The 25,320-nt window shown below is 35.2% G+C and overlaps 2 protein-coding genes across 2 annotated transcripts in view; one reads left to right on the top strand and one right to left on the bottom strand.

Moving 5' to 3' along the window:
* LOC149780131 (vacuolar protein sorting-associated protein 52 homolog) overlaps positions 1 to 8,058 on the bottom strand; it is a 77,539-nt gene extending 69,481 nt beyond the window's left edge. The window contains exon 1 of the mRNA XM_089936906.1: positions 7,988 to 8,058. Coding sequence (XP_089793032.1) covers positions 7,988 to 8,011 — 24 coding nt within the window. The 5' untranslated portion in view covers positions 8,012 to 8,058. The remainder of the gene's footprint in view (positions 1 to 7,987) is intronic.
* Positions 8,003 to 17,259, top strand: LOC149780132 (small ribosomal subunit protein uS13). The gene is made up of 5 exons (XM_089936907.1): positions 8,003 to 8,111; positions 13,094 to 13,192; positions 14,182 to 14,268; positions 16,019 to 16,212; positions 17,137 to 17,259. Exons 1-5 carry the CDS (start codon positions 8,109 to 8,111, stop codon positions 17,210 to 17,212), a joined length of 459 nt encoding a protein of 152 aa, XP_089793033.1. The 5' UTR covers positions 8,003 to 8,108; the 3' UTR covers positions 17,213 to 17,259.
* Positions 17,260 to 25,320: the final 8,061 nt, after the last annotated feature.

Consider the following 25,320-nt stretch of genomic DNA (forward strand, 5'->3'; position numbering starts at 1 on the left):
TTACACTTTATACTACATGTATATCATATTAATTATACATTATACTACATGTTTATCAGATTAATTACACTTTACATTACATGTATATCAGATCAATTACACTTTATACTACACATATATCAGATCAATTACACTTTATATTACATACACTGCTGTCGGGCATTTCTGCGCACCTAAGGTTTTTGTTTCCAATACTGAAGCAAAACGCATACTGATTTTGAGTGATTGACAAAAATAAAATACAGCAATGCTTTACAACTGAAAAGATGCAATTGTCACCAGAATATTCTGCTCAAAATAATATTAGTTTTGGACACGGGATACCACTCCCGTGTTTTCCTGACATGGGATATTTCGGCCTATTCTGCACATAGCTTTGAAAAGATGTAATGTTTATCCATCGTGCTATAGAAATGAAATATATTACTTTGGACTGTTTCTGTCAGCAGTTCACTAGAGTAATTAGGTCAGGTTTATAGCTAGTTTTGCAAAATTCAACGTAAAAATGCCAATAAATGACAAAAGATATTAAGCAAACTAAACCGATCTTGTAAAAGGTTAGTAAAGTTCAACATTTTATGAAAAATAAGCTATTTCGTGGAAGTTAAACAACAATGAATAGGATGTAATGTGTTTACAATGTCTTGTTGATGGGGAAAAATTACTAAAAAGATGCATAGTAAATCAAATTTTCTGGGTTACAGGCTCAAGAAGGTCATGGAGTGGGTCTTTATGTTGCCATTTAGAAAACACATTTTTATGTGCATTTTGAGTCTAAATGTGGGATATTTTTGAACACTTTATGAATATCACTTTTCTTAATTAATGTATGATTCTTCTTTCTGGATACAAACTGGATTTTTGACCAAAAATAGCATGTGATCAAATGTTAACAGAAATAACATATCTATGTGTATAATGCAATATGTTTCACATTAATTATGCTCTATCCTATACCATAATAAAAGATCTCAAATGGGTAATGATTTAAAATTGAATTTATTCAATAAGTTTCATAAATTCAATATAAAATCATTGCCCATTTGTTTATTGCATACTTTTTATTTTCAGAAGAAAAAAGTCCAGATAGAAAGAAGAATAAATGATTTTGAACAGTTAATTCTGGCTCTGAAAACCCATATTTCAATTCCTGCACATGAAAAAGTTATTCAAGTTGAAGCAATATTGCACAATATGATCATCTATAACATTCTGAGGTATATTTTTCTTTCACAATAGAGTAACTGTCATTCCAATTAATTTAACATTTTATACGACATCATTTTTCAACAATGATCCATTACGAAAATTACTCTGTGATGTCACACCGCTCACTCATTCAGGTCAATCTCATTTGGATTTTGCTTTACATGGAATTTGATGACTGTTTACAATGCTTCCATGGAAAATTGTAAATTCCACCATCAGCGTTCACTTTATATGCATTTATATGGTTCTATAGTGATCCAAGATTTAATGTTTTTTTAACCAAATAATTGCATTATTTGACTTGAAAGAATGTTGTACTTGGAAAACTTTATTCTAGTTTGAGAAGGCAGCATCTGTTGACATTCTGAACATGAGAGTTGTTGTTGTTGTTGTGGGGTTTAACACCATTTTTCAGCACACGATATGCTACACAAGGTAGCCAGTATAAATGTTGGAGGAAGAACCAAGGAAAATCCCAGAAAGAACCACCGACCCATGACAAGCTACTGGCAAGCTCTCTTACGTACCCACATTGGACAAACCTGAAATTCGAACTCACGCAGACATAGTTGAGATTGCAATGATCTGCAATGGTAAGCACTTTAAACCACTAGGGGCCCTTATGGACATGAGAGAGAAGAGTTTGTTTACTCATATAAGATGACATTTAAACCATGTTTGTCCTGGGGGTTGGGGTGCAAGATTCATACTTTGTTATAACAGCAATATAAATGAGACTGCCTACATTACAACATGCTGCCCAACAGTTCTCTGCATAGACTCAGTATATTCATGTTGGACAGCACGATATATTTTCTTGCTTCACCCGCATTTTCAGCTCAGTTAGGTGAATGTGAAACAGATTTACACATTTAACCACACTGTGCACTTTTTTTGAAAGTTCTGTGCTATTTCTCTCATGTCCATTCAAATACTAACTGGAAAGATGGCTACCATATTGTTAATAGTAAAGTAAAATAATATGGTTCCAAAAAGGTGGGGCAAGGAAAAGTTCCATGGTTGCAGCCAATCAGTAATCAGAATACTACCAATGGATTTCAAAGACTGATTTGGGCCAATCAGATTCACATAAAATGATATGTTAATGTGTTGATATGTCAAAACAACATAAACTGCAAAGTTTGTAAGTAAAAATGTACCAATAAATAAATCACAATATGAAATTTCTGGTAATATATCATCTTAAGTAAAATACAACTAGAAATTTTTTAAAACAGAATTGTTAAAATTTTCCAACTTTCCCAACAAAATGCTTTCTGTAGGTGACCAATCAAATTAGCAGATGTTGGAGCTGCATTATCAGTTTGCTGAAACATACACAGCTCACCATTCATAGGAAATATGCATGAAATAAATTCTATAATCAGGATTCCAATGTTAGAGAGTGGCAACAAAAAACATAATGTTAGTCTTCATTTCTTGTGATCTTTCCCATCCCGTTTCAGTTATTTTGATGGTGGCATAAGTCAGAGGAAATGCCTTTACTAGAGTTTTAAAACTATTTAGTAATGATGCTTGAGTGCAACAGGGGTTAGGAACATCATCCTGGCAAGTCTCCTCCTTTCTCGTTTCCATAAAACATAACCCCTTCACCCCCAGTATGAATACCTTCTGTTGAGGCTAGGTCCCCGTTATATGTATCTGTAGGTGGGTTGGGGATTGAAGGAAGCAGGTAAAAATGTTCCTGCGGCAAAAGACACTCAAGTCAAAACACCCATGCCAAAATGCACCCAAATTAAAGCAAGTCCCAACACACTTAGGTTTGGTGATTTACTGTTTTAGTTGTTTATGTTTTAAGTTCTGTATATAAGTAGATACTATTTCTCCATAACTTGTGAATAGGCATGGCTGGTTTTAGATTACATTTATTTGATCGTTGTAGAAAATATTCATTGAATAATGTAACAACATCTAAGCATTTTAAATTTCCTTTGATACTGAAAACCGAACCCTTGAAATAATTTCAAATAACTCAACATAGTACTTAGAAAGAGATGAAAAATAAACAACATTACATTAGATTTTATTAGATTAGATTACACTAGAAGACAGAGACAGACAAACAAGTAGGGAAAACGAGATAACTTTGGAAATATTACTTGTGAATTAGATCTGGCTTATAAAAAAAGGCAAATTCAAATCAAAACAGGAGGTATAAGTGTTTGCACAACAAAATGCCAAATATAACACAAATATTTGGATTTGCAGGAAAATTACAGCAAGATGCTTAGTAGGAAATAAATAACATTGAAGGACACTTTACATTGCAGTGACCAATATTTACTGCAATATTACCAAATTGTTAACATCAAAATAAATGTAGATATAAGTAGTATTGCATAATGAATACTGTGATAAACATGCTGCATACCATATATGCATTTCTGTATGTGAATTACACAAATAAAATTCCACAAATTTAATCTGCAACACAATTACTGAAACAAACACTACCATTATATCCTAAAATTTTATGTAGAAACATCTCTTCCAATTGCTAGTTATACTTTGAAAGAAAATGTTTTTTTGACGATAACGTTTGTGTCTCTCTCTATCTCTCTCATGTATACTCGACATGGTTAAGGTGGCAATTAACCACTCATGAACAATATATGCAGGAAAGACTGAGCAGAGAAAGTGTCACAAATTAAATTGCTTTTAGGTGGGATTTCACAGGTGTGTCAACAAATTCTTCCAGTTCACTTGTTGTTAAGCACTAAATCTGGTAAATGTAAACATTTCATTTAAATGGGGTGCCATGTCTGACAGTGAGCGTTTTTAACAATAATAATAATAAAAATATTAATAACAATAATATTAAAATAATAATAATAGTGTGGAATTAATCTTTGAAAGCTCTAAGCGCTTTACAATATTAGCTAACCATAAAAACATACAACATGATTTTTAAAAAACAACTCAAAATTATAAAACAAAAACATGCTGTCAATGATAATTGGCATTCCACAAAGATCACAGCAGTAAATGTGGTGAAAGTTACGATACTGACAACACCATGTAATAGCTGCTCATGGTCAAAAGTTAATTTGGATCTAGGTGGATTATTGCAGGTGTATAATATTTTCCAGTTCATTTTGTCACTAAATGCAGATCTGATTAATGTAAAAGCTTAATTTTTCATAAATATGTGGAGCTTAATGCAAATAACTATTTTATATTATTTATATTACTAAAGGATTCAATTTTTTTTATACAAGTCTGCTTGTCTGGAAAATTCAACTTCCACATAGAAAACTTTAGCTTGCCCCAAACAAAATATTGCATTACATGTACTGAAATTTTTCTTTCCTATGTGTCTCTGTTGGCAAAAACATATGCTTATAGGTAAATTTATCTTAAAATATATATGTAAATAATATACATAAATGTACAGGGATTTCCTTATCAACTGGGATCGGGTGAATTACAAAGCTACTTTTACTTTACACCTGGCTCCTAAAAAAATAAAAAATAAAAAATTAGCAATTTTCTGAAAGGTCAAATTTACAAAGTAGTTAATTCTGTCTACACTGGTCTTCATCATCGTGGCACTCCTATTTCTTCAAGGCACAATCCATGATCATGAAGAGCAAATGCAAAAAGGTAACTCAGAGATGGTGCTGGCGTTAAAAAGGTTGTCACCAAAACAATCGCTAACCTCAATAATTTTTTGCCAATTTTAAAAAAATGTCACTATTTTCATAATACAGTACTACCTATTTATCTCAATATGCCTGTTACCAAGGTAATATTGTCAATTTAAGTGGATGTAGAGATAAGTGGGAGAAGGCTACAAAAATCAAATTTCACATACAAGTGAAATTTGTAAGAGGTGACCTGAAGTCAGTGAGTAGGATTTATACTGAGAGAAAATAAACAATTTAAATTTTGACGAATTGCTGAGAAAACTAATCTGAAATGCACAGGTGTATTGGCAACTTGCAACTGTGCTAAAAAATCCATATGTCAAGTACTGTATATGTAAATGAAAAATTTATAAATTTGAGTATGGATCAATGTTAGAAAATTTATATCATTCACATCCCATCACGAAGCACAAATAACTCATATATAAAACAAATAATGGTCAACAATTCAATGAGATATTCATAGGTGTCACTAGTATAGTTTTATAGTATTGATTTTGATCAGCTGAGGTAAGTATCATGTTGCCAAGCCTACCAAAGGGACGAGGCTTTTAATAGGGAAATGAAAACGTGAACAAAATAAAGTTTAACAAACATCACTGTACAAATACATATGGTTTCAAAAGATTCAAAATTTAATTTGCAGTTTATGCCACCTGTGGTAGCAATTGTAAGCCGAAACATTTTTCCTGCAAAGTCGAAACATTCACGGCACAATAAAAGTGTTTGAATCATTTTTGAAAATGCAACAATTGATCAGATTCCATTGCTTTTACTGAAGACTGCAGTTGGCTTGTTTTGATGAAGGTTGCATGTGTTATTAAAGTCACTGCTAAATGCAAGCTTTCAAACAAATGCCGGCTTGTTATTGCGGTGGTAACATCAAATAACTGTAGTAGAGACCTATTTTGGGGGTGGTCTCATTTGTTTAGTATTTATACAGAACAATCAGTGCTTCAAAGGTAATCAGTTTTCTTTGAAGTTTCATCAAAACTATTTTATGGATACACTTAAAAGAAAGACAACCCCCCAAAAAGTGTGACCTGGTCAATTGCAGACATTCCTGTTCCAGCCTTCGGAGGTTAATCAATTGTAGCTAATCTGGTAGCATGACTGAGTGTATCAGTGCATACATTATTCAGACCAGGTGTCTGAATAACTGGATTATAATATAAAAACATGTTTGTCAATAAGGATTTGTTTATGTAACAATAGATATCTTCCAGTGCAGTTTATATCCAAGGTTGTGGCTTCCTTTCATGGTGTTATTGAATTTCACCACCCCAAATCCAAAATTGTATATATACAAGTTTACACAGGCCCCCCAAAATCGCCAGAAAATAAGTAAAACAAATTCAAAATTTGTGAGACTGGCAATGCCAAATGCCATCCCTTAGCTGTATATTGATAGATAAAGAGATAGGTTTCAAAGATTTTGGAAATACATTTTTTAGAGAGATAGAGACCTAAAGCAAGACTGTTTGTAATAATTTACTTACACTAAAAGCTCATAGATTTGTGAACACTTAATTTATCTATTTACTCAATAATTATTAAGCACTCACCTTCAAATTGGCACATGCATCATATTTGAGAATCCAACTTTTGAGAATGATTGGAGAACACTCGTTTCATCCATTTTATTGTCTCCAAACCAGTATGTATTGAGTCTCATATAATTATTGCATAAACAACATATCATAAATGCTGCCTATGGATGATACATTTACCTAAAATCAACAGTGCTTTGAACGAAATCCTAACGGTAGTTAACTGCTTTTAATTTGCAAACATATTCCTGTCAAAAATATCTCATGAGTTGTATTTTTATCAATTAATCGCTGTAAAATTGGTGACATGCATCAAAACAATCTCTAAAAAGCAGATTGTCAAAAATCTGACTGCCCAAGGCTAACTTAGGACCAGAATGTCAGAGTATCTCTACAACAACAAAACAATTACGATTACAATGTAACTGATCAGTTAAAATATTATTATTTATTAGCTACTTGTCAAAATTTATTTTAAATGGTATATTTCACATTATCAGGCCTGCATGTGAAAATGTGAGATTGACAATGACATTGACTACAAGATGGAAATATAATAGATAAAAGAAACTGATGTCAGGTATGCACAAGAATATGCTACATATAAACACTAAATAAAGGTGTGTATGTATGTATATATATATATATATATATATATATATATATTATGGTCAGAACATAGAGAATAAAACTTGCAAACATAAAGCAGTAGAATTTAACACGACCCATTGTCGGTAAGCTCACATGGTGAGAGTTACTGTATTTGACCCTGACCACTGACATTCAATAAAATTTCTTCTACCCCTCTCTCAATTCTGTAGATTTGGCAGAGGACTAGCGTGCAGAGAGTTTGAGCTTGCCTGAACCGAATTCTATTTTGTCCCTGGAGTAGGGCAAGTGGATTTGTAAATCCCCAATAACTTCTTAAATTCACTAGTATTTAACAGAAAGAGACAGAGAAGAAGATTATCACGGATGATTCAAGCTAATCAGCTGTATGAATCAGCAGGCCAAATTATCATGGCATACTTAATGCCTATGATAATATCCTTTGCTTTCATTAATTAGGTGGGTGAACCACAACAAATATTAAAAAAATATAATAATAGTTTTATAATAAATCGCATAAATTAGCTAAATTTTAGCATGATAATGGTTTGACTTTCTGTGAACGTTTTGACTTGGTACGACTTGCGTACGTTTCCGTCAATGTACGTTTTGTCTTGGTATATTTTGAATGTAAATCGGGGTTGAATGCCAATACATACTGGCCAATTTCCACAGTATATTAGAACTTGAAAATAAAATCTCAAAATTAATAAACATTTACTTCACTCTGATTTTAAAATAATACAATACAACAACGTTGAAGTATCCAGAGTGGACACCTAGAAATTTTGGAACAGTCGATTAAGGAAGTATTTTTTAATGTTTGGATTAATCATTTTAAATCAATAACTTTATGCTTATATTTTAATTTTAATTATAAATGAATATACTATTTGGTCAGTTCTTATGTTTCCTAATCGAAGTTTTAAGTAAAATGACATCGTCTCCTACCTCCAATTCTGCACCGGCAGACATGTTTTCGCGAACCTTTCGGATATTATCGTAAGTCTAATGAGAAAAGAGAACAGAGGATTCCGACTACTTTACTTCCTTTTCCTTCTTGACAGCAATCATGGTACACAACATTTTATTCCATTAGCATGGCAATATCTGTTTGCATCTAGTTTAAGAACAATTAGAAAAGAGTAATAAGTACATATTTATGCATCTGAAAAATCGCCTAATGAAGTTTACCACAAAAGATGCATGTTTAATGTATATTTAATGTAAGAATGCACTTATATTAACGCTAACTTGCGTCGTATTCTATTCAGAATTACAACCAAGAAAGTTTTGCTTTTGTTGTTGAAAATAAGTTTTCAGTACAGGCTGCAGGTTCATAAAGACGTTTGGTTATAACGAGTATTCGAAGAAAAGGTTACTGAACAGTTTGCTTAAACCGACTATAGTCCTAGGGTATAGTTCATTACAGTTTACCGGTCATATAGGTATTAATAGCGAGAGAAGTGAGGACACTTCTCTTCTTTCTCGCGCGACCTATTAAAGAATAATGCAGATATTTCAAGCTACATTAAATGTAGCGTAAGAAATTTGGTACCAATGTTTAGGTCAGGCATTTGACTGTATGGCTGTACACAGACTTGTTATCATACCTTTAAGTAGTCCTACAATGTAAGACGGCACGTTATTTTTGTTTTAGTGCTATGTCTTACTATCCAAATAACGAGCTTGTATAGCTTGTTCCGATGTCGGTTGGCATCAGAATGAGTAAAAGTTTCAGGAATATCTTGCCCACTTGGCAGCCCCATATTGACACCCTTCCATTAATTTATGTGTAATTAATATACTTATCGTGCTGATTATCCTAGTGGAATCAAAATCTGACACTAGCATATGGACGCATTTTCATGTTCCATTGACATACCTTTTAATTTGTTGAAATGCGACTGTATTCGAGTTATGCCATAGTAGGTTCATGTGGCAGATCTGTTTCTTGAATGAAACGAAACGTTAACTTTTAGTTCCAATAGGCATACAATTTTTTGTATTCTTTAAATAAAGAATAATATTTTAACTTAACCAGATTTCGGCATTCCCAGCTTTCATCGCTTTCCAGTCAACTGAAATGTAGGCCATCGAAACGTGAAAACCGGTCCGTTTTTGTGAGAATTTGAATTTATTAGAGAAAAGAAATCAGAGTAAGTAAAGTCAGACTAAAACATTATGACTTTACTTTGTAGAAAAGCATCATTATTTTAGTTGCCAGTTGTGTGAAGTATTCCAGAAAATTTGACTTTCATTATGATGTTAGTTGACATCAAAACATGCTATACAGTGCCGTTAGTTAGGCTGTAAGACCTTGATGCCCACAACATAGATATCAGCGTTGAGGTCTTACATGTAGAACAAACCTTTAAGGAATGCCTCATCATTTTCCGACGCTACTGCTCAACATGACAGTGATCACGCCAGATTAATATGCAGGAGTAATTTGCTGAATGAAATACTGTCCTCTCATTGACCAAGGGAAAATGATGTTTGGCATCTAATTATAACTTATTTTCAGTTTAAAATTTGCCACACAATATTACACTGGTTTATTATTGTATGTTAATCCTACAATGTAAGATGTATCACATGTTATTTATGTTTTAGTGTTATGTCTTTCTGTCCAAATAACGGTGGGGGCCACGAGTGGTCTAAAGCGCTCTTCGTTGCAGATCACTGCCATCTCACCTCTGTCTGCGTGGGTTCGAGCCTCATATTCGGCTAATCTGGATATGTGAGAAAGCTTGCCAGTAGCTTCTCGTGGGTCGGTGGTTCTTTCCAGGCTCCCCCCCCCCCGAGTTCTTCCTCCACCAGTAATACTGGCCACCACGTATAACCGATTGTGTGCTGAAAAATTGCATTAAACCCTATAACAACAACCACCAAATAATGGCCTTGTATAGCGTGTTCCATTGTTGGTTGGTTGACATCGGAATGAACAGTCAAAGTTTCAGGAATATCTGTCACACTTGGCAGTCCACATTGACACTCTTCCACAAATTGATGAGTAATTAATATACTTAGTGTGCTGTTTTTATCCTAGTGGAATCAAAAACTGACTCTAGCAAATGGGTGCTTTTTCATATTCCATTGACCTGCATTTGAATTTGTTGAAATGCGATGGTAGTCAAAGGTACACCGAAGTATGTTCATGTGGGGGTGGGTAGGTTTCTTGAATGAAATGACATGCTGCTTACAGTTCCAGCAGGCATAATATATTTGTAACTTAACCCGATTTTGGTATTCCCAGCTTCCATTGCTTTCCAGCCATCTGAAATGTGAGAGAGAGCTATCTTGTATTTTGATTTGTGCTGTTAAGTTATTATCTTAAGTATTCACATTGCCAGTTTGTTATCATTAATTCTAAAGGTTGAAATTGTCAATAAATACTTGTATAAGCTGCAATGGATGGAGCTTACTCTCTATAGGGAGCATTGCATGTAGAAATAAACACAAAAGCTAGCTGTGATTGATGTATTTTGTAAGAGCTGTTGCGACTGTACTAAATGGCATCAACAGCAGCAAACGGCGATTCCATGTTCACTAATAATGGTCCAACATGTACAGGGCCTAAGTAAGCACTTGCCTTACAAAAAGAAGAGGGTGGGTTGTATTTGAATTTCCATCAGAATAAGTCCTAAATGAGCAGGAGCCATATAAATCATTTAAGAAAATTGCACATTATATTTCCATCCATCATAATTTAGACTTGAATATAAATGACGCACCTATTGTATTTGCAGAACACTGAATATAAATGTTAATCAGCATGAAGTACAATCTTAATTAGGTAACTAAATAATTCAAGAGACAATCAAATAAAGCTGCAACTACCATGGGGCAACATGTTCAAGTTATTATCATCTTTGGGGCAACATCACCAGATGCAATGAGGCGATGGTGACTTCTCCTGACAACTCAGACAAGATCTCTGTGGGAAATCCTCACTATTCATGTGGCATAGCATGTTTACTAATCTCCAGACTGGGAAATAGAGGCCGAATTTTTAGAAATGTCAAATGGCATCCCATGTAGACACTTTACCAAATATTAAATTGTGTTGCATTAATCAGACTACACTTCCTGGATGGAATCTAATTCAAACACAAGTAAGTGGTTGTGTTCTTGCAGTCCTTTGACATTTAAAAATGAAGCCACGGAATGTAGAAGTCATTCAGAGTATCTGATGAATCTAAGAAAAACATACTAATGTTGATGAAAATTATTATTATTATTCATTTCATTAACTGACTTGTAATTCCTCAGCTACCATAACATTTCAGCCAGCTGAAATGTATCAAGAAGAGTTGAAAACATTCACTTCTGTCAGAATCTGATTTAAAACGAAAAAGACATAATAAGTATAGCCTGTTTAAAGCAATTTGACTTTAATGGCCTCTAGTTCCCCAGTCAACAGAACACCATATATTCTGGAATAAGATATCAAACAATGCAACTTAAATATCAAGGTGGACATCTTACATTGTTGGAATATGTCTGGCTGAGAATAAAATTGGAAAATGGAGCATCTCCCATCAGTTATTTTTTACAAATTGGCATTTTTCTTTCTTGGTTGCACAGCAGTGTTACATATGTACATGATATTTTTGCCTTCATTCATATGGCTGCAATATACATGCTCTGCAAATGGCTGTTCAGACCGTCATTGCCGTAATTAGTGTTGCTACATGGAACCACCTACATGAAACTTGGTTGTTCTCAATTATACACAGCATATTTTTGGGTGCAAGCATTGAATATATCTTGCTTTACATTCTAATGTCTTCATATACTTGTTGTAAAATGTACTACACACAACAATAAAGATGATTTGGTAACTGGATCCATTTAATTGGTGTTGACACTGCAGTGTTATCCACTCGGCAGTCATATGCATCACAGAATTATATTAAATTTGCAAGTTTGAGAATTAAAGTACACTGTTTTAAAAATGGATTTTGCTGCCATATTTGTAAGACTTAATTTAAACTGGTGCAGTGTATCAAGGCAATGCAGACTTTTAGATAAGCAAAGTCTAAAACCGGTCATATCAGTCATTCCTTGCAGTCATTTACCAATAATGACTTGCCTATAGCTGATCAGTACAGGAATTTCTGCCATAAATTATACTTATAACTGAACCAGTTCTGTTCAGTCATTACTTTATCCTCATCTATGGTATTGTCTGTTTAGTGTTCATGTTAAAACAATTTGGCAGCTGGTGCTGACCTGATACAGTTGTGTGTGTAGTCTAACAATAATGGTCTTAAAATATCATCACCATAATCCCTGTCAAGCAGAGACTAGTTGCCTAGTACCAATATTAGTACCTCTACATTAATTTGCTACTGTATTAGAGGAACAGTGGGGTGTGATGCACACCCAGGTATTTTTCAACCCTTTCATTAGTCTTACTAGAAACAATGCAAAGTGTCCTAAAACATGAAAGCACAGTATGCTGCCATTTTGAATATAGCATCTGATTGGAGCCTGACACAAGTTTCATTTGATATACTTGCTTGTAAGAAGAGACATATTAATTTGGACCTAATTTAGTTGCTCCATTAACAACTATGAGACCACTTTGTAGCAATGGCTGCAACATTGTTGCTAACTGGTCACTGTATTGATAGTCATTGCTACGGTAGGTGCATAGTAGCTGTGCAAACAATCTTTATAAAATTTACACTATTGCAAAACTAATAGACAATTTCTGTAAAATTCAAGTTATTCCCAGCCCTATGGAAAAGTTATGGTCAGTAATGGGTGGTTTCAGGGTAAGAAAAAGCTTTTTCCTTGAACATTTGAAATTGTCTCATAATTTGATTGCTTTATTCATTGTAATATCACTTGTCATGATTTGAAAGGAATCCAGTTTAAAGTAATTAATTTACCTATCAAACTTGTGTACTATAAAAAATGAAGAGGAAAGATTGTTTTCTTGTGGCTTTATTCTTAAGGTGGTAGTCATTCTACGACCAAACCATTAGCCCTGCTTATGAATAGTGCAATACCTCCTTAGTCAGATGGATTTGTTTCTCATTACAGGCGCTTGTAATACCAGACAAGTTCCAGCACATTCTTCGTGTGTTAAACACAAACATCGATGGACGCATCAAAATCATGTTTGCCCTGACAGCTGTCAAGGTATTGTACAAATTTAAGAAAATGTTTTACATATCACGGTATTACAACTATTCTGTAGTGTTATAATAATTTTTTTTTTTTGGCTCCTAACTTTTTGCTTGCATGTAGGAAAAGATTTTGCTAGCTTCATTTTGAAATTTTTCAGTTGTGAAACTAAGTTGTAAAATAGTCTAGTCTTCAGCATTTTTACATGACATACCTTCTATAAAGGCACATGGCATGGAGTTAGCAGGATTGAGCAAATGTTATTGTGAACGACTTGGCCATAATATATAAAAGGTAGTTGCTATTGTCGAGTAATAGAATTTATTTTCATGTTTTTTAAAATGTTTCATTTTGCTTTATTTCCTTTTCACTGTTGGCATCCTAGGGTTTTCATCAGCAACAAGTTGACACTCTAGTTCACATCGAAATCCAGAATTTTAACTCATTTCAGAGGTCTGCTGTGATCGAAGTTAAATAGGAGTCGGATAAATTTCATAGTGCTTCACATTTATGTAACACTAGATAATTGTGCATGTCAGTATTTTGCAGGGTAAACTTTTAATCTGGCACTCATTTAGGCAGTTATACAATTTGGTCACAATTGACATACACCAACTTGTCCTGGACTGCCGACTTAGAAGTTCATGTTGCCAACCAAGAATGTGTCTACTGGTCAGGCAGTGGGATTTGCTCATCCTTTCATAAATTGACCTTGTTGAAATAAGAATATGTAAACAAGTTCAGCAAGTCATTTGGGACAAGGAGATAAAATCAAAAATTTGCCCAGCTATGCAACTGGCAATTGTCCATGACTGGTGTCCCATCCTTTTCATTACAGGTAAAGTTTTTAAAGAATTTAAAGCTTGAACCACAAGTATGATGCATAACCCTTTCTTTTCTCGTATTTATATTTCAATTTATAGATATAAACATGCAAATAGAAAAAGTTTTTACAAATGTAACAGGAACCACTACTTGTCATGTTCTGTTTTTTTCCTCAATAGGGTATTGGTAGACGCTATGCCAATGTTGTATGTAAGAAGGCCGATATTGACTTGTCCAAGAGAGCTGGAGAACTTACAGATGAGGAGGTTAGTACAGGATTTTTGTTAGTTCTCCTTACGTTATTTTCATGACTGAATTCTAGCTGTATTTGAAATGTGTGGGCAGCAACTACTTGTCACCTTGCATCTCAGCTGCTCCTTGGTTATGTCGACTTATCCTTGGATGCAAGCATGAGTTGAAGCAATCATAAAGATCCTTAGGCATTTTTGTGAAGTCAACAAACCATCTGGCAGGGTCAGTCATTTTTTGAATATCATTGGTGAAAACATGCCAAGATTACTTGGTGACAGGTTGTGTTGTGTGATGTAAAAACCAGAGTATTGATTCATTTTTTAAAATGGAAAATCCTAAGCTACTTTCAGTTAACAGCTTATTTCCTTATTTGTTTAATTGACCATCTGTTTGGTAACAGCTAATTGTTTGATGAGCAAAGGAACCAGTCTATATGTGGTCATATGTCAGATATCATTTAAAGAATGATGTTCACTGATTAACTGAAAAATATTGGAAGAATGTAATACTTTAGAAGAAGCCTATGTGTGGGAAAATTGTACACATTTGTTAGCTTGAATCATCAACTATTTTATATCCTTTTATCACTGTTGCCACCATGGGTAGTTCTGAATGTAGATAGGTAAAAATTTGTATAGTGGGGCATACAGTGGTATTTTTTTTCTCATTTTAAATGTTTTCCATTTGATTACATCATTCATCATTATCAGATGTGGAAGAATCCTACATGTGGGAAAATTGTACATATCTTTTTATCATTGTAGCCACCATGGTTAGTACTGAATTTAGATGGGTAAAATTTGTATATTGGATTATGAAAGGTTTTTTTTTTAATTCTTCAAACAGTAGATCTTTTTCATCATTTTAATTAGATTATTCATCATTATCAGATGTAAGCAAGTAACTTTGAGAAATAGATTTGTTTTATTGAGTTTAGTAAACTTGTCGATTTTGCTTCTTTCTGTTACCTAGTTTTAATACCATTATGTTGTAACAAATGGAAAGTAAATGTATAAAGGAAAACTGTATATTGACATAGATTGCTTTAGATAATATCACAAAACCTAAATCTTGGACTCGTATTTGGGTAAAATAGTGCGAGAAACATGATGTATATATTATAAACAGAAACATTCATCCTGAAAGTACTTTTATCATGATGAGCATGTAAATATAAACTTGGATTCCGGAGTTATATATGTGAAGCACAAAACTTTGTTGAGTGTTTTAAATTTGATTCTTACGAACTTGCATTATTTGGAACAGTATTCACGTAGACAGTACAACCTTGAGTAGCCATTATGATTCTCTGTTCGTTGACCTAACAACAACTGCTAGATGCTAGACCCCTGTTTTTTTGTTTTATATATACCTTGGCTTCCCTTGGGCATTTTTTCTGATGGGGACATAAGACCAAGAGGGACAGACTGCAGTCAGTAAAATATTATTTTTATCACTTGCTTCAGTAAGACCAGACCAAATTCATTTTAGAACTCTATATTACTTTTTATTACTTCTGCTGGGTAATACCCCTGAGTGGGGTCTTTGGATGAAGAAAGGTGTCCTTTTTGTATCTTTAAAATCCAGTGGGTGTAAGGGTAGGTGGCATATCATGCATGACTTTTTTTCAGTGTATGGATTGTAATCAGATTTTGCATGTTTGTCAGGAATTCCGTCTTAAAAGATCAAAGGTTGAATTATTTTGAGATTACTGGGTATATTTGTGGTCATTGGATTGATAGATTTTGTGGATTTTATTTCCAGATTGAGAGGGTAATGACAATTTGTGCAAACCCCCGCCAGTACAAAATCCCAGACTGGTTCTTGAACAGACAGAAGGATATCAAGGATGGCAAGTACAGCCAGGTTATGTCCAACGCCCTTGACAACAAGCTCCGTGAAGATCTCGAGAGACTGAAGAAGATCCGTGCTCACAGAGGAGTCCGTCATTATTGGGGGTATAATCTCTTTCATGCAGAAACTTGTAGCTTGATTGCAAAGCAGCTCCATACTACACCATGTGTTGATGTTTTCTTTTTTGTCTGATCTGTTAATGGATGGTATTTTACATCTGCCAAAAGGCAGACTGTAAAGTGTGACACTCATAAGACCCCCTGTTACATATTTCTGCACTTTAGTTTTGCATCATCTACTATTACCCAAGTTTGTGGATGGGTTACGCTTGGAGTAAAGAAGAAATTTGTCGATTTTCAGGTCAATACGTTAGTCACTCTTGACAGAAGGAAGAAAAACTTAACTTTAATGTCACTGACTTGGACTAAACTTTGAATAGCTTGCATGTGGAGAAAGGAAGAAGCCTGTTGATTTAGACGTCAGAAGGTCAAAATCAGTATCACTGGATGAATATGAAACTAATTCTATACATAAAATTCAGTTTTAATCTATGTACCATCACCCAATGTTTTTAGATGGGGGGGGAGGCATTGCTGTTTATATCATTAATATCTTGGGCCAATTAAAAAGTAAATGGAATCGACATATTTATGAGTTGATCTTGTATTCAATTGATTGAGCATGCTTCTACAGATTTTTTATCTATTGGGTTTATTATTTTCTGAATCAGTGATGACATTGATTACGAGCAGGAGAATGTGCTTATTAATTATGCCTTTATCTTTTGAAAGAATTTATATCAGTTAAATAGCTAAAAATTAACATTATTTTGAAATCTGAGATACATAGGATGTAATCTTTTAATGCTACACAAGACTGCAGAAAAAAGTTAAGTTCTCCAAGTCAGATGAGCAATATTAGGCTAACTTGGGCCTCTTGTTTACATTTATCTTGATCCCTGACTTGAAATTTTTTCTTGTACATGTATTTTCAGTAGCTATATTACTACATTTATATTTTGATTTCAGTCTGCGTGTAAGAGGTCAACACACCAAGACAACAGGTCGTCGTGGAAGAACTGTCGGTGTAGCCAAGAAGAAGTAAATTATGATGTATATTTTGTCTGGCCATTAAAAAAATTGGGACTGAAATAGCTCTTCTGTCTTTATAATTGAAAGCATTTATTGGCACAGGCATGAATGTACTACAGTACAAAATATTCTTGTGAAATGAAAACAGTCCGTGATATACATGAAAGTTTATAAAAATTTATCATAAAACACATTGTTCATTGGTCACAGAAGGTTGAATTGCACCTTGATCAGCAATATATTTGGAACATTTTGTGATATATTCTGGTGTACATATTGACACAAATGCAAATAATTAAAACCCACACCTGTTGTGTCCAAAGTTCTGTTTGCGATTCTGTATCTTACATTTTTTTTAAACTGCTTGTAATCGGAACTAAAGGAGGAGGATCATGCTAATGTGCCATTTACGTTTTTGATCCCCTTGTGCTCATTGCACTACATCTTTTGGACATGATTTCAAATTAGCATGGCAGAAATTATACGTTGTAATTCTTGCTGATAGGAATACCTAGATTACATATTTGAATTACAAATGCTTGCAAATATTTAATCTATACTGAATTCATATGGGCAAAATACATGGTGTAATTACAAATGGGTACATTGTCTGCTCAGTATTGAAGTCATGTGGCCAGAATACATGGTATAATTACAAAAAGGGCCTTAAACTTAAAACCATATACAGACTTGTGTGTAATGAGTATAGATATTTTAAACCATTTCAGATTTTGTTGAATGGGTTCTTCTATCCGGTATATGCACAAAAATCTACCTTTTCTTACCCTTCTTTCATGGTGTCCTTTTTTCTACCCCCACCACCATGCATGCATAAGATTTTGGTCAGTACATCCCACATGTACATGGTTGCCATCTTTGCTTGGGCAAGTCTATATTTTCACAGGAGATGTAAGCATTCATGTTTTTGATAATCTTTAAATTTTGGTGTAACTAGACATTAAAGTTTATTTATATATCCTGGGTGTCAAAACAACCTTATGGAGTTTCTGCAAGTGAACTAATTATGAGGAGTATGATGTGGGAAAAGGGAGAAAGGTACTTAAAAGATTTCTCGTGTAAAAATCTGTACATGCTATAAATTATGTGATTAGACATTAAATGAGTGAAAACGTCAAAATAGATAGAGTAAGGAACGATGCAGTTAAACTGAGAAATAGTTGGTGATTATTTTAGCCATAAATACTAGTGGGGATTCAAGGTCCATGAATTTGCTTTTAGGACCATGATTGTTACATTGTGCAGGTATGATGTAGATCGCAGGAAGATGTATGCTTGTTATTAACAAGTGTTTATTCAAGATGGTTAAAAACGTTAAATATATTCCTTTGATTATTCCCATATATAATGATTTGGCTCAATAACTCAACTTCAGCAAAAATATTTTAATAATGAAATTTGACGTTAAATCAGTAGCCATGATTGTAAGTCTTTAATTGCCACTGTGAATGAGATGCTTTTTATGCAAAATAATGTGTAGTGGTGCTTCAAGGATTGATCTAATGGCATTTGAAAGATTGATCTAGTGGTGTTTGAAGGATTTATATAGTGATTGAATTACTGGTGTTGTAGGGTTTAATGCCATTTTTCAGCACACAATAGGCTATGGCGGCAGTATTAATGGGGAGAAAGAACCACCGACCCACGAAAAGCTACTGACAAGCTTTCTCACATACCCACATTAGCCGAATCCGAGATTTGAACTAACGCAGACAGCCGAGATGGCAGTGATCCATAACGGAGAGCACTTTTAGAGCACTCAACCATTTGGGGGCCCCACAGGCCTAGTGGTGTTTGAAGGATTGATCAAGTGGCGTTTGAAGGATTGAACTATGAGTGTTTTCTGTCTTGCTTCAGGAGAGAGAGAAATACTGAAATATTGGTTGTTTGTAAAAAATAAAAATAAAAAAAAATTTGATTACTGATCTGGTTATTTTATCTGCGACATGATGGGGGAAAAAACCAACCCCATCCCCAAATAAATTCATTTGTAAACGAATTCTATTGTAAAATACAAATGAGGTTACTCTTTAATCATTCTGTATCCTTGACAGAGTTATCTCCCTTAGTCTAGAATTTTTGCAAGACAACCTTCAACACGTTTAAAAGTGTTTTTTGTGTCTCAATATAAACAATATTTTCTTGTTCTGTTCAGGAGTGGCAGCATACTTAAATATTATTCATTGTTTGTATTTCTAGGAAAATGTAGAATTCATACCCTCTGCCACAAATACTGAAACCTGGTAAATGTCAGAATATTTGGCAGCTGCATATATCGGATGAAATTCTTTTTCTTTGCATGTCTCTACATTTACAGATATCACCGGTTCCTCCAAATCTACGATTCTAACTTTGTGTAATGGCTCACAAATTACTCAAAGAAATATCAAGTTTTTGGTTGTTAATATGATCAATCACAAGACCCTTTTCGATAAGTCCGTGAAACCATAGATTGTGATAGAAATATATTTTTTCCCAGTAGTAAATCTGAGATGACCAGCATTATAGACTGAACCGACTCTTTTTTTTTTAGACGACAGTTCCTAATTACACCACGAGACGCCTTGTGATTTTTCATTATGTGATGTGTTACAAAGTCATTTTGCTCCGTTTATATGTTAATATTTGTCTAAATTACTTTATTAGCGTGAAAATCTGGCGAGATAATCCTCAGCGTATTTTATGCCCGCGATGCTGTTGCTGGCGTCATTTTTTATCAAATCGTTTCAACTCTTTTTTTTTTTACAACTGCATTATATGCACAAAATGCGTTTCTCTTCTAACCCCAACACCACATTTCAAACACGGTCTTGGTCCTATACTCCCTCTTCACGTGCTTTTTAGGTGGTATCAACAAAATTCATTTACGCAGGGTTTCCTACAAGTTGTAGAGCCAATCATCAACTTCTTCGCTATTCTTTGCTTTATATATTATAAACTAAACTTAAATTTAAATATATATTTGCCTTAATTATAACAATGGAGGAATTTGCGAGATTATCTGCGGTTAAGCCCTCTAAAGCTAGATTCGATCTTGACAATATCGCATCACTTGCCGGAGGATATCGATATCCTAAGTAAACCTAAGCCATTCAGTCTTTTGATGCAAGCGCTGATCGATTCGACGAATAAGACTAATCGATCGTGTCCGTGAAGCCAAAGAGGAATTTCGCGACGATGGCACGGCTCATGTGTAGACAATATTCAGAATCATGCGCGTGGTTGATGCTACAATAAATGACCAACTAGCAGCGACGAATATTATCTCAACAAAGTTAATTTTTAGAATAAAATTTATTGCGGAGCTAGACGACGCATTATCCGTGACAAACGTGACCCTGTTCGATTACATCATTCTGGAGATATTGTAAAGTTGATTAAAATTCCAAACCAGGAATGTTAACTGTTTTTGACAAAACATTACGAATGAGTATATTCTGTGATGGCAGTTGTTTATGCGATATATCCGCTGAATGATAAACCTGGCGTTAAAGATCTCAAACCGATGTAATTTTCGACGCTAAATTGTGTAGCTGAGCGAGTTGAACAGTTTACAAACGCAATACGTGGAAATGGTATAACAGATTAACGACATTACAAAAATAAACGAGGGGACTGAGCGTATCTAGGAACATGGCACTACGATCAATGACGTTGCCAAGCTTGAAAAAATTACAATTTCCGATAAAGGTGAAAATAACCGGCGAGATTTGTACAAATCGAAGTATAAATCGAGAGGAACTTCGATATAGACTGATCATAACGCGCACGCGTGGACGAACCACGTAACAATTTTTCCACGAGATAGAACTGTTAGATTTTATGACAGTAGTATTTTTGATTCTATAAATAAAATTAGTAAAAGCGACCCTGTATCTATATGGTTGTTTCAAAGTTCAGGATCTGAGTCTCTCTACTCGGAAATGAAAAATCTTGCGTAGAAATATACCGATGATGCTGAACAGTTACTTAGTAATTGTTTTGAAGTTCCGCCGGTTGCTGCCCACACAGCCAGGGAGAAAAATTCACGGTCGCCGACAAGATCGGAATTTCTTGAAGATGTTCAACACAGTTGTGTCGAATACGGAAACGGCCAATTGTGGAATATTAAATACGATTACATGGACGTTATCTCCGTTGATATGGTTGCATATTATTCTGGAAGTTTTCTTGGAATGGGATAATTTTCTAAGCATTTTAAGTGATTAGGACATCCACCATACCAGATGACAAGAGTTGCGATAAATAGAGCCTTACAAGATTTTACTTTAACTGGATTTGCATGTATTGACTCGTTTTCGTTCACGGAAAATCTCCATCCAGTTGTTTGTTTGGTTTGGGCGTCATTTTTCAAACAAATGTTGGATTCAAACAGTGCTATTACGTTATATGCTTGATGCAGGAATTTTAGCGTCGTTGGTTGTAAGTGAAGCAATAATATCGTATCGTCCACAAAAGCAAGTTTGGCTGCCTGTCGTTCAAAAATCTGTTCTTGACAAGATCACTGAGCGTAATCCCGATGAAATTGAATATGAAAGTAACTTGCAAAAGATCTGTACAGAAAAATAATTGGTAAATTTGCCCAGGGTGGATCATATGATCCTAAACGACAGTTGTCGACTAAGCATCGACGATGCCGAACTCGATTTTATAATTGCTGATACAACAGAGAAAGGCACATTTATAAGCCGGAATAATGCTTACTTGCCGGATGGAACTAAATTAGATACAATTGTGAGCTATATTGATGGTGACTCACCAGTTTGCTCATTTAAGATCTTCGATGTTATTGTATGTTTCTATAAATATTTTATCGACGATAAACATATTTCCTGATACCGCGGTTAGAGTCGCAACAGATTCGTTTTATATGAATAAAAAAATATACGGATTTGTTAAAGATTGGTACCGATGCATCATGGGGAGTAGTGAAAGGGGTGAGATTAGCGTCAATGGGAATTAGCATTAAAAACACCCCCTGGGCGAGATTAGCGTCAATGGAAATTTAACATTAACCACCCTGGGCGAGATTAGCGTCAATGGAAATTTAACATGGGCAAAAAACCCTGGGTAAGATTAGCGTCAATGGAATTTAACATTGGAGAAAGGAAAAACAAAGGAAATATTGAGATTAGCGTCAAAGGCATTCGAACAATGGAAAAAAAAATATCGATTCTAGGGACAAAGGCAATTGAACATGGGGAATAGAGTTTGGGTCTGTCTAGGGACAAGGGGAATTGAACATGGGAATAAAGTGTGGGTTTGTCTACGGACAAAGGGGAATTGAACATGTTAGCAAAAAAAAAAAACTACTTTAGGGACAAGGGGAATTGAACATGGGATTTTTTTTAAAAAAAAAATTTTTTTTTATAAAGGGGTAGGCAATCGAAAGGCTATCTCTTTTCGAGAAATGTGGGTGGCCCTGAAAAGGGCCTTTGGGTTTATGTTAATATTAATATTAACATAGACGGCATCTGTCACATCTTCTTCTTCTTAAACTCCTTCTAACTGCAGGTCCATACACAACAAGTACCCTCTTGAGGCATCCTTGTCTTTCTATGTAAACTCTTCTCATCCATAGACTAGTATCTGTCCTATCAACAACAGTCCACTTGGACCGGACATACATGAGCATGTCCGTCCTAAACATCATGGAAGACACAAGGGTGGATGATTCAACTGTGGTCCACATCGTGAGGCGACGAGAACAGGTGAATCAATGCAGTGAACTGCGCTTATTTATAGGTAGAGGAAGGATTGAAACGGATTGAGTCCATTCACCAATCCGAACACGCGTTACAAAATTCAGTCAGTCCGCATCCAACCCGAAGAGAGCAGTCTGTGACGTCATGTGGTCTATATAGATTCGCTAGCGCCTGTGTGCTGTCAATCTATGCGACAGTGATTCAACATGACGGAAACTCAGAAAACGATCCATTGGGGTGCACCAGCAGTGGAGACCACCCAAGGGAACCCGGACTTACTTTCAGAAGAGGTACATTGGGATTTTGTGGATTTTCTTACTTCGCAAGAATTTGTTCCGGAACCTTCGTCTCATTCTTCATTACCGCAAGTGGAGAATTTTAGACAGAGACAGAAAGAAGAATTGGAGAAATTTATGCAACAACAAAAGGAAGCGGAACAAGCTTTTCTCCTACAGCAACAGCAACAGCAACAAGAAGAGGTAAGAAAAAAACAACAACAAGAAGAAGTAGCAGCAAAGAAACAAGAGGGTGAAAATCAAACGGCTACGGTACTGTTGGACATTTTAGCGGAGTTAAGAAGTCTGAAACAAATGTATCAGACTTCTTTATCACGACCGAAGAGAATACGACCTTCCCGAGCTAAACACGCCAACCCTGTGACTAAGCCTATCGTACCACCCTTAGTGATTTCAACCCAATCATCAGAAGTAGGCCTCGGCCGTGGCAAAGGCTTAAGGCAGTTAAAGTTGATTGCTTAAACTCACCCCCTACACCAAAATAAAAAGGCCCTTTTCAGGGCCACCCACTTCTCTCGAAAAGAGATAGCCTTTCAATTTGCCAATAACTCAAAAATCAACAACAAAAAAAAAAAAACATTTTACCCTTATAGTACATGTCTGTGTATGAGTGCATGAGTGTAGCTTCTTATTTTAAAATCAAAACTCAAAGACACTTACCTTATATAATTAATGTATTCTTTTCTCCATAGTTACAATCCAATTCACAATTCACAACAGAACACTTTATAAATTACATTCACTTCTTCTGTTTCTTTTTTTTACTCTCTCTTTTTTTTCAATTTCTTCACCGTCACAGTCTTTTCCTCCTCTTCCTCCTCACTTTCTTCCCTTCTTCTTTTCTTCTCCTGTTTCTTTTTCTTCACCTGGCTGCTTTCTTCCTCTGAAGAATCTCTCTCTTCTTCTGAAGAATTCCTCTTTTCTTCCGAATCCTCTTGTTTCTTTTTTGGGCAATCTGGAGACCAATGTCCTTTTTCTTGACAATAATAACAGGTATCTTGACTTTTGTCTTTTCTAGCCCCTTTTTTTCTTTTTTGACGGTCTGGACACTCTGAAGACCAATGCCCTTTCTTCTGACAGATATAGCAAGTATCTTGACTTTTATCTCGAAAGGAAGGAGAGTAGTCCGTCGGCTGGTCTGAAGAGAATTTTCTAATGACCCCTCGCAAAGCTCTGATGAAACGTTCCATCTGGGTAGTCTCTTCCATCGTTGTGCTCGGTTTGAGAGTGAAATGAATAGTGAAAGGACAAGACACACACCCTTTTTATATACGCTGGTTTGTCATGACTATAAATTAGTCTATGGTGTTTAAACTTGAGTCATTTGACGTTTTGCACTCAAGATGAAACGATCCTATTCATTCGAGAAGAAAGAAGAAGAAAGTAAGAGGCAGAAACGTGATCTATCGCCTCGTACCAGAGCTGAAGTCTTGGCACAAATTCATGCCAGTGATTTTGAAGAGGACATGAGTGAACCAGAATCCGAACCCTCTGAACAAAGTTCACCACCCTTAGTTAACCCTGAAAAGTACTATTCCATTCGAGAGACGTAAAAACGCTCCTCTAGAAAATTTAGAACCACGGCTTACACCTACACAGTGAAGTTTAAAGATTTCAAGTCCGACGTACCGTTGGAGAAAGCAGAAGTGTTTATCACCGAGATGTGGGATTCTTTGCTCACCGCACTCAAGCGACAATGTCAAGCCAAGGAAGACGATCGCTTGACACTATCCATAGATCACGACAGCTTGAAATCCCCTGTTTGGATCGAGTTTAGCAGACCCGCAGAACTAACCCCTTCCAAAGTCATGGACAAGATTCAACACGTACAACAATCTAATGACCAGTTTGACATCACCGATGGTAAAGCCACACTGAAAATATCCCACGTCTCTCCTCCTCAAGGGACCGGACAACGCAGTAAGGTGTTATTGGTGAACGACCTTCGCAGCACCAAAAAGAGTCTCGTCCAAATTAACAACCCCCAAGACCAGATGTGCTTAGCCCGAGCCATCGTGGTGGGACGAACCTATGCCAACAAGAACGACACGGCAGAATGGAAAAGAGCCTGGAAAACTATTCAACAATCGGACCGAGCCAAA

Source organism: Sinohyriopsis cumingii, chromosome 16 (assembly GCF_028554795.1).
Source record: "Sinohyriopsis cumingii isolate HCF-2022 chromosome 16, ASM2855479v2, whole genome shotgun sequence".
Lineage (NCBI taxonomy): Eukaryota > Metazoa > Mollusca > Bivalvia > Unionida > Unionidae > Sinohyriopsis > Sinohyriopsis cumingii.

What these genes read in the sequence shown, in the direction of transcription:
- LOC149780132 (XM_089936907.1), top strand. An exon ending in TTGCCCTGACAGCTGTCAAG is followed by an intron (nt 13,193 to 14,181) that starts GTATTGTACAAA and finishes TTTCCTCAATAG; the next exon opens with GGTATTGGTAGACGCTATGC. An exon ending in GAGAACTTACAGATGAGGAG is followed by an intron (nt 14,269 to 16,018) that starts GTTAGTACAGGA and finishes TTTTATTTCCAG; the next exon opens with ATTGAGAGGGTAATGACAAT.